The sequence below is a fragment of the Pistacia vera genome, unplaced genomic scaffold (assembly GCF_008641045.1).
Source record: "Pistacia vera cultivar Batoury unplaced genomic scaffold, PisVer_v2 Contig46, whole genome shotgun sequence".
Classification (NCBI taxonomy): domain Eukaryota; kingdom Viridiplantae; phylum Streptophyta; class Magnoliopsida; order Sapindales; family Anacardiaceae; genus Pistacia; species Pistacia vera.
In genome coordinates, this window is record NW_022196290.1 from 1,165,410 (window position 1) to 1,179,223 (window position 13,814).

General features: G+C 35.9%; 2 protein-coding genes across 2 annotated transcripts; both read left to right on the forward strand.

Annotated features, from left to right (window-relative positions):
• The first annotated feature begins 2,730 nt into the window (after nucleotides 1-2,730).
• Nucleotides 2,731-4,659, forward strand: LOC116145022 (transcription factor HY5). Its single transcript, XM_031430473.1, has 4 exons — nucleotides 2,731-2,891; nucleotides 3,385-3,562; nucleotides 3,654-3,810; nucleotides 4,491-4,659. Exons 1-4 carry the CDS (start codon nucleotides 2,795-2,797, stop codon nucleotides 4,545-4,547), a joined length of 489 nt encoding a protein of 162 aa, XP_031286333.1. The 5' UTR covers nucleotides 2,731-2,794; the 3' UTR covers nucleotides 4,548-4,659.
• Nucleotides 4,660-8,353: 3,694 nt separating this feature from the next.
• Nucleotides 8,354-9,321, forward strand: LOC116145109 (aquaporin NIP2-2-like). The gene is made up of 3 exons (XM_031430551.1): nucleotides 8,354-8,556; nucleotides 8,654-8,715; nucleotides 8,858-9,321. The coding sequence occupies exons 1-3, from the start codon at nucleotides 8,410-8,412 to the stop codon at nucleotides 9,108-9,110; spliced, it is 462 nt and encodes a 153-aa protein (XP_031286411.1). The 5' UTR covers nucleotides 8,354-8,409; the 3' UTR covers nucleotides 9,111-9,321.
• The last annotated feature ends 4,493 nt before the right edge of the window (nucleotides 9,322-13,814 follow it).

Below are 13,814 nucleotides of genomic sequence, written 5' to 3' on the forward strand. Positions count from 1 at the left end.
TGGTTCCGATTCCTAACTATAGGAACCGAAACTGCACAATGACGGTTCCAAAAATTTGGAATCAGAACCTACCCGTTAACGGCTGATTCCGGGTAGGAATCAAAACCAAACCCCTGGTACCCGCCGGTTCCAGTTCCAATCGGTTCTTTTGAACACCCCTAGTTGGGGGTATTCAGTAATTACACAATTAAAAAAGGGTATTATGGTAATTGGATGCCTTGACATGACATACTAATAAAAAAAGTTTTCAGTCAAACTGTTAAGGGCATTTCTGTCTTTACAGTTAAAATCACTGTATTTAACAGAATTTACTAATGGAGCATGATGTTCGCGTGGTAATTTGGTATTTTAAAACTTTTTGATTGGAAAAGTGCCATTAAGGCAAACCGTGGGTGGGAAATAGTCGTTTACTCAATTAAAAAGGGTTGTCTTGTCGTTTGCGCTAAAGGCACTTTTAAAAAATTCTCTTATTGTCCTTAACATGGACCTTTAATTACACTTTAAGACAACTCAATTAAAAGTTATTATTCTAAACCCTAAACTCCTATTTTAAACGTAATAGACACGTGTCGCAAGATTATGACAATTTTAAAGTTTAAGGCTTCAAGGAAACCAAAAAGACCATATTACCCTCGTCTATCAGTTTTAACATCTGATTCTTAGTTTTGGGTGGAACATTGATAGTCTTTTATTCCAAGGGTATCACTTTGTATTTTGGTCAAACTTTAAGTGAGAACAGTATTTTGGCCTTCTTTGAAATTCAGTGATGTGCTAAAAACTCCACACAAGATTGGTAAATATGTGAGCATGTATGTGCTGGAGATTCTAAAGCATCGATAATAATCACTCATAAATTAATTCGTATTCAAATTTTTGACATATAAAATGGATCATGTTAACAAACAATGAGTTGGTGGAGTGATAAAAGCTTGGGGTCAAGAGGTTTGCTTCCCCTGTGATCTCAGATTTGAATTACAAGAACAGTTGCTAAATTATTGGTCACGGATCATAGGATTTGTCTTATTTCAAAAGTCTTATTCGGGATTGAAGAACTAGTTGAGGTGCGTATAAACTAGCTCAAATACCTTATAAACAAAACAAAAAACAAAACAAAACCAAAAAAAAAAAAAAAGATCTTGTTTACGTGTGTTCCAAGGAAGACATAATGTAAAACAAGACCTTTAATATTATTTAGTGGATACGCAAAATATAATTTCATAAATCAATTGCATTCAAATATGAAAAAAACAAAACAAAAAAAATCGACCCAGATAAAATTGACTGACGAAGAATTGTCATCAAAGTACTCCGAGGATCTTACATCCAGTACTTTCATAAACTCCAGAATTAACGTAATATTTTTTACCATGACTAGACTAGGTATATATTCAATAAAGAAAATTCAAACAAACTTGTAAATTTTCAACATTCAAAGTCTTTACGCAGACTTAAAAAACAAGTTTTAAGGTAGGGACGAAAATTCTGAAACAAAAGATAAAACAAGAGTATGCAATGCTTAAGCATGCATCACAAAATTTGACTCTCTACGTCTACTCAGATGCCATTCTATAACCTTTTTCCCTTAATTCTTTCTTTCATTCTCTCCCAGGCCGCCCAATATATATAGTCATACAAGTAATAAATTAGTTAAGCGAGAACTTATGATGGCAACTTTACAAAGGTCTGGAGTTTCATATAGGAGGCAAGGTTCATCGGGAATAGTGTGGGATACAAAGTACTGTTTAGGAGAAGATGGTAAGGTGGAGATGAAAGAGCTAAGACCATGCCACACTGTGAAAGAAAGCACTACTTTCCCAAATACTATTAATATTGCATCACCAACTACTTGCCCTCGCAGTCTCTCAACTCCCCAACCCTTCAGTAAAGTTTCTACTTCTAGAGGCAGCTTCCTTGGCGTCTCTTGGAAACCGGCAACTGCCCTCAAAACCAAATCAAACCCATAGTTCAATATTAATTTCTTTATATATATATTTCATTGATTATTTGTAGTGCTTATAGTATTCGATTTAGCAAAATGCATATATGTATCTCAGAATCTTTGAAACGACGACAAATTAAATAATTTTAAATAGATGGAGCAATTTGGTTGACAATAGTTCCTTGCCACTCTCATGTGCATTCAAGGTAATAAATTGTGCCACTTGATTAGGTATCTCAATTTCTATACATCAATTTTCAGTAACATTCATTTTACTTTCACCCCATAAATAATTTGTTTAATAAGTAAACAAGATGGACGAATCTAAATCAATTTTCATACGCAAATAAGCCACTATGACTCTCCTCTCAATATCCTCATTCCTCTGTCTATCTTTTGAAATAAAATTTCAAAAAACATTTTTAATAATGTTCTTTCCCAACACAAATAACACGTGACATGCACGCCTAGGTCTCAAATTCAAAGTGTATGGTGATTGTTTACACATTTTCCAAAAATCAAACCAATCAGCACTTTTAGCCAGCAAGCAATAACGTGGTGGTCCCGTTTTATTATATATTTCTCATTCCAACTTTTATCCCAACCGTCCGATCTAATTCCTAGACGGTCATAAACACCTCCACGCTTCCTCCCAGCAGACCTTTGATTCAATCAACTCCTCATGGTTCTTCTACCTCCACGATTGCATTCTTTTCACCGTCCGATTCGTTTCCCATCCGACGGTAGTTATTGCACTCAATCTGATTTACTGTATACTGTAGCATTAATATCCCGCTCTTTTTGTCTGTCTGAAAGGACTTTCTCGCACTTTCTTTTTTTGTTATCGAAGAGGAAATGCAAGAACAAGCAACCAGTTCTATTGCAGCCAGTTCTCTGCCGTCAAGCAGTGAGAGATCTTCTAGTTCTGCTCTTCAACTCGAAATCAAAGAAGGTGCTTTTTTTTTTTTTTTGTTCATTTTGTTTTCTCCAAAATCTCAAAATACGTGTATTTATTTTTCTAATCGTTCTCGCTTTAAATATTGAAACTTTTCAGTTTCTGAATGATGGGAAGAGTTTGTTTTCAGTAGTGCTGGCTTATTTTTGCGCCTAATGTGATTCTGCGTTTGTGATCTCAATAAAATCTTAAATCTTTCCTTCCGGTTCGTGTAGAATTAATTTGAGATTTTACTTTATAAATATCATTTATCACATATTTTCGACTTTTTTTTATACAATTCTTTTCCTCACTGAAGTCAAAGTTTCTCGTGATTTTCCAGCTGGGTTATGTCATGCTTTAGATTTCCTCAACTGGGACTTTGAATTCTCTTAAGAATCAAGCTTTCCGAGAAAATTATCTGAGATCAGCCAGATTTTCGCCTTTTACGTTTTTTATGTGAATTCTTGTTTAAATGTCGATTTTAAATTTATGGTTTGAATAAATTCAGGTATGGAAAGTGATGAAGAGATCCGAAGAGTCCCGGAGATCGGCGGAGAACTGGCCGGAACGTCAGCATCCGGTCGAGATAGCGGTTCAGTGGCAGGTCCAGGGGTTCAGCCATCAGGAGAAAGTCAGAGGAAGAGAGGTAGAAGTCCAGCTGACAAAGAGAACAAGCGACTAAAAAGGTAAGCTTATGACTGATTTTACCATTTGACCCCTGTTTGGTGTGTGTCCTCTCTTACTGTAGCGTTTTGATGACAATGTGTGATGTCTCAGGTTGTTGAGAAACAGAGTTTCAGCTCAGCAAGCAAGAGAAAGGAAAAAGGCTTACTTGAGTGAATTGGAAACAAGAGTTAAAGACTTGGAGAAGAAAAACTCTGAGCTTGAAGAGAGACTGTCCACGTTACAGAACGAGAATCAGATGCTTAGACACGTAAGTTCGTGTTATTTCCCATCGTACTTTGCGTTACTTAAGACATAATTATAGTTTTAAAGGGTATTTTGGACATTATGATCCATGCCTAACCATCCATCCAATCAACCACCTATAATTAACAGAAAGGAATGTTGAAATTTAGAATGAAAGTATTCCATTCTTTGTATCAGAAACACAGAGTAGGTACATTAGAATGAATAGATATGGGCAAAAAATGAAAATGAAACGTAATGGCCTATCATTAATGCGGTATGACGTTTTGTGGGTGAGCCCTCAACCACGAGGGCAACAACAATCCATGACTAAATTTTTATGGTATATTTATTATGGAGAATGGGTATTAATTCATTGCATCTAATGTTACTGTATAATTTTGCATACTGGTTTTGTTATTTGTTGTTGTCATTTCATCGAGCAAGTAAACCCAAATAACTCAACAATGACTTTGAGTGGAGGATGATTTTGCATTAGAGAGTTTAGTATATAGGGTGGGGACATTTTAGTACTATGCATTTTGCTGCGTGTGCTTCATAGGCCTAACAGATTTGATTTAAGGGGGCTCAGTAGATTCTTCATGGACTGCAAGATATACTGGGATGTTTTGGATCGGTTAGTTAGTTCTTCACGATGAAGCTTCAGAACTTATGAGAAATTTATTTGTTGATTGTAATGTGCAGATATTGAAGAACACCACTGCAAGCAGGAGAGGAGGAAGTGATACAAATGCTGAGTGAATAAAAAAAAAGAAGATTATATGATGCTTAATTTTACTTTTTACATGTCAATAGAACGATGATTCTAATTAGTGTTGCTTCTATGGTGACTTTTTTGCAACTCTTCTCCCCATTCTCTTATAGCCTCCCAACTTACCAAGCTACAAGCGAAGACAAGTCTTAATGAATGTAAAATTAAAATAAATTAAAGAGTAATAAGTTGTCGGTGCGTTAGTCTATAGTTTAGAATCCAAAAAGATATTGACTTCCTATTATTTAATTAAAAATCCATGCCCAATTCCGTCTAACAATTATGAACTATTGTGTATTAAATTTTATTCCCATTATCAGTGTTTGGTACCAATGAGAAATATCTTCATCACCAAAATGAAATATCCATTATAAAATATTTGCTTCAAATTCACTCAAGAGTGTCCACTATCAATTAGGTTATTGTCTCAATAATTAAATAAATTCCAAAACCCACCCACATATCTTATTTCTTACTCAACTTACTTGCCAGTAATTTTCAAAAAATATTTTGGTCTATGACATTTTAACTTATAATAGAAGAATGTATTAAAGTTTCAATCATAATTCTAGATTGTGATTAAATTAGATGATTTTATTTTGTAACAAACTAAATCCGTAACTGAAACTTTGATCATAAACTAAATTAATTATTTTCGTCCAAATACTACAATTTTAGTTAAACCTCTTAAGAAACCATGCCATCGTTAATGGTGCCCAAACAATTGAAATTGATAAAGAGGATGTTTATGATTTCATGAGATAAGAATAAGCAATTCAAGCAACATATAAAGGAGATCAGATCATTACTTTGCAAATATAAATGGATAAATATATAGGAGTTAAAATTAATTACCTGTTAACATTTATCTATTTAGTTAACACTCATTGATGTTAAATTTATAATAAAGCAAATAGTGAAGATAATACAATCCTACCCAACAATGGGTTGGTCCAGTGGCGAAAGCTTGGGCCAAGGGATTTGTTCTACTTGAATTGAATTTTAAAAAGAATTATTTTGATATAACCATCTCCTTTTCGACTTGTCTACTTGAATTTGATCTTTTGAATCCCGTCAATCACATAATATCTACAGTTTTTTTTTTTTTTTTTTTTTTTGCACGATTCAGGACTTGTAACCGATTCCATAAATCTAGGGATTTACCAAAAAAATCAATTTATCTTATTATTAATAAAAAATTTCGTATATAGCTAGAACGGCCCTCACAAATTGCAAATACAAATTTGTTAAGAATTAATCGGGTTGAAGCTATAGCATCATCATTTGAGGGAATTGAAATATCTGCGAAATCGGGGTCACAATTTGTGTCAATTAAACATATGGTTGGAATTCCCAAAGTGAGACATTCGCGAAGAGTCGTATATTCTTCTTGCTGATCAACGATGATTACAATATCTGGTACCCCCGCCATATATTTAATCTCGCCCAGATATGTTTGCAAGCGTGATAATTGTCTCTTCAACATAGCTGCATCTCTTTTGGGAAGACGGTTGAGTCTTCCCGTCTTTTGTTCCATTCTCAAATCCTTAACTTTTGAAGTCTCGTTTCTATAGTGGATCAATTCGTTAACATACCACCTAGCCATTTTTTATTAACATAATGACACCGAGCTCGTATTTCAGCTCGCACTACTGAATCAACTGCTTTATTTTTTGTACCAACAATTAAGAATTGTTTTCCCCTACTTGTTGCATCAAAAATTAAATCACAAGCTTTTGATAAAAAACGAGCAGTTTTAGTCAGATTTGTAATATGAATACTTTTATGCTTTGCAAAGATATAAGACGCCATTCTAGGATTCCATTTCCTAGTACCATGACCAAAATGAATTCTTGCTTCCATCATTTCTTCCAAATTGATATTCCAATATCTTCTTGCCATTTCTCCCCACACTTCCCCCCTTTTTTTTTAAGAGATGAAGTGCCCTGAAATAAATAATTGTTCCAACGGAACCTTCTCTTCTATTAGAGATTGGCCATTGATACACGATCCAAGCCGTTCATTACTTTCTATTCATTATTATCTTTCTTTTCTTACCATTAATAAATCAAACGACCTCAATATAGTTAAAAGAATCTGCTCCTAGGACTCATTAAATCCTCTAAGTGATTGTTCTGATGTATCATGTAAAGTCTTTGAAATGTAAGAGGCAAAAAATTCTTTGTGGTGTAAGAAAATATCTCCCATTCCCCTCTCGAATAAGTTATTTGTGTGTGTTTCCAAAAGAATGTTGTTAGGCTGCCTTGAAGAGTACACTAATCCTTTGAATTCGGTACCGACGAGGATCATACCCCCCAGAACAACGTTCTCTTTCTGGCCTTTCAACCAATCGATACGACCCCGGAGAGTTGCTTTTGCTAAAACTCGAGCGGTTGCTTGAAAACTTGCTTCAGATATAAAACTTTGAGTATTTAGAGATGCTCTCGTTATTCCTAATAAGATTGCTCGGTAACAGATCCCTTCTTCCAAAGCACGTGCTGTTCGTTCCGCTCGTAACAATCCAATTAGTTCATCGGGTAAAAAAACAGTAGACATTCCATCTTCTGAAACCAACACTTTTGATGTTATTTGACGTACAATAATTTCTGTATGCATATTATAAATATGCACCCCCTGAGATCGATAAACCTTTTGGATCTTATTAACCAAAGAGATACAACTTTGCACTATAGTTAGCTCAGCACCAATCAAGAATCCCCAAGGAATTCCAAGAATTCTTGTTATACGTGCGTTCCAACCCTCAACTCTCTTTTCTAGGTTTATCGATATTGAATCAATCGAACGCACTTCTAACAGTTGTTCTACTTTTAGAAGACCCTGCGTTATATCACCAGATCTCGATTTTTCATATATAAATGTAACTAATGTATCTCCTTCGTAAAACATTTCTCCATAATGCCCATGAACAGTTGCTCCTGGAGTAGCCAAATAAGGCTTAGTTGATCTTATTACTACAGAGTCAACTTGAACAATTAAAACTTGACCAGACTTTAGGCGTGGTCCATTTTTGGCTATACATACATTTTCACAAATAAACTGCCCAAGACGAATTATTGTGCNCGTTAGTTCAGCCGGTTAAAAGCGATCCTCATCATCCTGGTTCATCAAGGAGCCATCCTTAATTACATCGTAGGCACAATGTCAATATTAATTAATGGCATTATGATTTAAACTTGCAAATTACAATTTTATTGTAAGGTTTGTCATTTGTTATTAAGAGTAAGGTTTAGTTAAAAGTACAGAAAAGAAGGATCATTGTCATTGTATTAATTTAGGTACTGTAATACATTATCAATAATAATTGATATTTTAAGTATTATAACACATCATCAGTAATAAGTTATATATATATATATATATATATATATATATATATATATTCAAGTCATGGGAGATGACTGCTATAATTATACTTCTCCATCATACAGAAGAACAGTATCAGAAATATCAAAAGTTCTTGTTTGTTATTATTATGTTATAAATTATTTTCCATTTAATAAATCAAAAAATATAAATATATATTAGAAACTGCAATAATATAAAGAAATAATTGATTCTTGAGGATGGGCTAATTAAGTAATTAGTAGATAAAATCATTGATTCCATTGTCTATTGTTTCAGTAATGTGCCCCAACCCCCAGTTCAGATTTTATGAACAATTATGTGAATGACCCTTTTCAGTTCCCCAATATGAAATTTCAGCATACAAAATTCCATTCCCTGTTTTTATTTTATGAAAATGGTTTCATAAAACAGTATTGGATGTCACCTTATTTTTTGCAGGTCCCATTTTATGCGGCAGCTCAACTAACGGGAGCAATTTCATCTGCAATGACATTGAGAGTATTATTGTACCCAATTAAACAAATTGGCACTACATCGCCTTCAGGACCAGACCTCCAAGCTCTGATCATGGAAATAGTCGTAACATTTTCTATGATGTTCGTTACTTCGGCTGTTGCAACCGATACCAGAGCTGTAAAATACTAAAAATTCCCATTTTGATTCAACATTTTCTTAAGAATTTAAAGTGTAGAATTCACAAGACTTCTGATTAACTATTACCATTTTGCAGACAGGAGAGCTAGCAGGTGTTGCAGTTGGTTCAGCAGTCTGCATAACAGCTATCTTAGCAGGGTAAGCAAATTCTAAACAACTTATTTCAATTCTATTGCATAAAACCGAAATCCTGGAACAAATTAACTACAGACCAAATGAAAGAAAAAGGGTAAAAAGATTAAGAGTTGATGAAACTAACAAGTTATGAGGTGATCCTCAGGCCAGTATCGGGTGGATCGATGAACCCGGCAAGGACATTGGGACCAGCAATTGCTAGCTCATACTACAAGAGCATTTGGGTGTATGTGCTTGGCCCAGTCACAGGAGCACTTATGGGAGCATGGTGTTACAGCATTATTCGAGAGACTGATAAGTCAGTTAAAACACCTTCATTGTCATTCAAACTTCGCAGAATGAACAGCGGTGACACTGATGGACAGCTTACAAACAAAGACCCTCTTAACGTTCTGTGAAAGAATTGACTTTAAAAAGTAGAGGACATTGTCACTCACCTGCATGCTGCGTTTGAATTTGTCCACAACAATTCTGTGTATTGTGTATGGCTCTTGTGATATACTGTAACAAGTACCAACCAGCTGTTTTCGAACCTTTTCTTTAAAATTCAAAGTGTATGTTCCCGCCCAAATCTCAGCAATCACTTGTCCTGAAACAGTTAACTAGTATAAGTTTGCAAGCATACAGAAAGCAATCGAATCTAAGAACTATCTACAAGTACAAAGTCTTAAATGAGAGCATACCAGTTATCCATGTACAAATGACATGATACGTTTCTCTCTCTGAAAACTTTCTGAACAATTATTAACTCTACCAAACATTCGAATTTGCAACCCCTCAAAAGAGCAGAATCTTAAATATGGAGTTAAAAGAATTCAAAGGGAATATTAAGTTCCTTCAACATCGACAATGTGTACTTACACTCATCTTCACCCTCTAGGCCATAATTACAAGATTTAGATAAATAAAATCAAATGTCGATCATATAAATAACAGCTACATGTCTTTATGTGAGTGATAATCGTAAGCTTCCGAACAGTTGGAAGTTAAGCTTATACAAAGATGATGGCGAGTTGCCATTCCTAAATTTCATATCAGAAGAAATTTTCAAAATGCATCAAGCAGCTGCATTTTCACACACCGTGAAACTTTTGGGGTTGATGGTAATGCTCTTGGTGCAATTATCAGTTTTATAGATTCCCACAAGTCGATCCGCCAACTCAAACATGTTGTTCCTCAGGCTGCAGGTGTATAGTACATAATGTATAAAACGAATTTGAGCAAGTATAATGTCTGTTACATAATATTAATCCACAGAGATCTAACCAACCTTATAATTATGAACTGAGCATCCTTTGTTCTGTCCTTGAACATAATGCCCAACAATTGAAACGTTCTTGAAGTCTGGGACACCATATGAACCATACTAGTAAATGGAGGCCAAATAGAAAACAGAAGATAATTTAAAGAAACAAAGAACTGACTTGGTTGATTCCAAGTACTGTACCTACAGCTGCATCAATTTCATCCATTACATAAAGCGGCGTAGGCCTGTAGTGATGAAGTGCAAAAACAAGAGCTAATGAGCTGAGAGTCTGAGAACAGTTAAAACATCAATGTTAGATGAAAAGTTCTGGGATCATAACAATGCATCACTGACACTAAAAAGTAGAGCACTAAATCAATGAGAGAACAAGATCAAAGGTAACCTTTTCGCCACCCGATAAATTTGCAATATTCTTCCAGCTCGTTTTAGGTGGTCTCACACTGAAAACAACACCCTCTGAGAAAGGATCCAGAGAGTCTACTAGTTCAAGTTCTGCGTCACCTCCCAGAGTGATCATCTGCAGCAAGTTCATTACATAGACAAGATACAAACGTTAACCAGAGAAAACAGACACACAGGGGGTAGAAACTGGGTGCAACTCCAGAAAAAGTTGTGCAAGCCCAACTTAATGAGAAATAAAAATTCAAAATGACTCGAGCAAAATCAGTAGTGGAGTTCATAATGATGGTTTTGGAGCTGGAGAATTCTAAGAAAAGCACTGCTGATAAGTTACCACACACTGAAAAATACTGCATACGAGAATTGTCATCTTTCATTTAACAAAATGCAAAATAATATATATGGTTTGCACTGCTGTTACACCTACTCTGCAGCAGGCTTACAATAAAAAATAAGCAGTCATACTTTGCTAACTACTACAAACACATCACATTACATTAACACCTAATTAACAGCAGATTTTTAGCTGAATTCACCTAAGGTATACATTATAACAATTAAAAAAATTCTGATGCATTACAGTAGAAACTAACAGCAACAGAACTCCAGTTTTTTGCAGCCAAAATATGCAGCTCCAATATTACAAAAAAGTGACCAATTTCATGAGTTTCCAGCATAATATCATTTTGATCAACACTCTTCATTGATATTCATGCTGAAAACTCCAAGTTTGAGTCTGAGTTCTTCAAACTTGGACTTATTCAATCCCTTGGTCATGATATCAGCAACTTGGTTCTCTCCCAAGCAATGAACCAAGCTGATTTCTATGTTTTGCTCTGCCTCTCTCACAACATGGTATTTAATTTTGATATGTTTAGTTCGACCATGGAGAATAGGATTCTTAGCAATTGCAACAGCTGACATGTTATCACAATAAATGGTGGTAGACTCATCTTGATTCAGCCTCACATCTCCCAGAACTTTTCTCAACCAGACTGCCTTGTTTGTAGCAGCTGCGGCAGAAATGTATTCTGCATCAGCAGTAGATTGAGCTACTGTGTCTTGTTTTTTAGAAAGCCAACTGAAGGCACCATGGTTAACAAAGAAAACATATCCGGAAGTGCTTCTCATGTCATCAACTGAGCTTGCCCAGTCACTGTCTGAATACCCAATTAGGCTGAATTTTTCAACTCTTCTGAACCAGATTCCTAACTCAGCCCCCTTATTGTACCATAGCACCCTATTTGCAGCCTTGTAATGCATCTCACTTGGCTTGCTCATGAATCTGGACAGGAGGCTGGTGGTGTACATCAAATCAGGCCTGATTGTTGTCAAGTATAGCAAGCATCCTATCGAGCTTCTATAGACTCCTTCATCCACCCTCTTGGCACCATCTTCCTTGCTCAGCCTTTGGCTAGGAATCAGTGGAATGTCAACTAATTTACAATTGTCCATATTGAACTTCATTAGCACTTCATTTACATACTTCTTTTGACACACAAATATACCTTTTAAGCTTTGGTATATTTCTATGCCAAGAAAGTAGCTCATTTCACCCAAATCAGTCATATCAAATTCCATCTCCATTGCTCTTTGAACTCTTCCAACTGATCAAGCTTGCTTCCAGTCACCAGGAGGTCATCAACATAAAGAGAGACTATCATCACTTCTCCACTTTGTTCCCTTACATAAAGGGTGTGCTCATTTGGACTTCTAACATATCCTAACTTACACAAATAGTCATTAATTCTGCTATACCAGGCTCTAGGGGCCTGTTTGAGACCATACAAGGCCTTTTTGAGCAGATATATCTTCTCTTTCTTTCCCTTGACTTCATACCCCTCCGGTTGCTCAATGTAGATTTCCTCATCAAGCAATCCATCTAGGAATGCAGACTTTACATCAAGTTGGAAGATTTTCCAACTGAATTGTGCTGCCACTGCCATGAGAAGCCGAATGGTGTCATGTCTTGCCACAGGTGCAAAGGTTTCTGAAAAATCAATTCCAAATTGCTATGCAAAGCCTTTAACAACAAGCCTTGCCTTGAGTTTGTTCACTAATCCATCAGGATTCAGTTTCCTTTTAGATATCCATTTAACTTGTATTACTTTCCTGTCAAGTGGCCTGTCAACCAGCTCCCACGTTTGATTTTTCTCAATCACATTCATCTCCTCCTGCATTGCAGCCTTCCAGGCTTTAGATTTTGCAGCTTCAGCATAGCTTATTAGCTCCAATTGAGCCACATTACACCTCTCATATATGTCATGCAAAGACCTGGTGCCCCAGACTAGAATTTCATCCACTTCTTAGGGATTCAATTCTGCATTCTGATTTTCTGGATCTGTGTCATGTTGGCTGCTAATCCTTTGCTCAACTTGCCTTTTTTCCCAATTCCATGTAGCTCCTTCATCAACCTTGATATCCTTACTGATCACAATCCTTTTGGTGCTTGGATTGTAAATTTGGTAGGCTTTAGACTGGCTGTTGTATCCAATCATGATGCCTACTTCAGCCTTGTCATCCAATTTGGTCCTTTTGTTTGCTGGAACAAAAACATAGCACACACTTCCAAATACCTTCAAATGATCCATATTTGGCTTGACACCATACCAAGCTTCAAAGGGAGTCTTGTTGTCAAGTGCTTTGGTTGGTAACCGATTAGGAGATAGATCCCAATATTGACAGCTTCTGCCCATAAAATTTTTGGTAAATTTTTCTCAATCATCATGCACCTAGCCATCTCCATCACTGTTCTATTCTTTCTCTCACTCACTCCATTTTGTTGTGGAGGGTATCGACTGTTGAACTGATGCCATATTCCAGCCCCTTTGCATGCTTCATCAAACTCATTGGATGTATACTCTCCACCATTATCACTTCTCAACGTTTTTAGTGTCAAACCTGTTTTATTTTCAACCAATAGCTTGAAACTTTTAAATACAGCAGCTACCTCACTCTTTCGGTTCAAGAAATGCACCCATGTCATCCTAGAAAAATCATCTATGGAAATGATGAAATATCTACTCCCACTTAGAGAAGTTTGCTGCATTGGACTACACACATTAGTGTGCATAAGCTGGAGCCTTTCATTTGCTCTCCAAGCTTTATTTGCAAAGAATGGAGGCTTGCTGAGTTTGCCAATTTGACAGGTTTTGTACAATCCTTCACCTTGGTCAATTTCAGATAGGTTATGGACAAGATTCTTGTGTTTGAGTTCCTGGAAGGCATGATAATGAAAGTGTCCAAATCTCCTATGCCACAACTCTGAATCATCTATCCTAGCTAAGTGGTTTTGAAAGGCAAGTTTTCTCTATTTTACAGGAAAGCTTTTTCCCTGCATCCTAACAATCATCAATTCAGTCCCATCACTCTCTAAAATAACACAAGTGAGGTCATTGAAATGCAAAGAATAATTTTTCTCTAACATTTGTCCTAC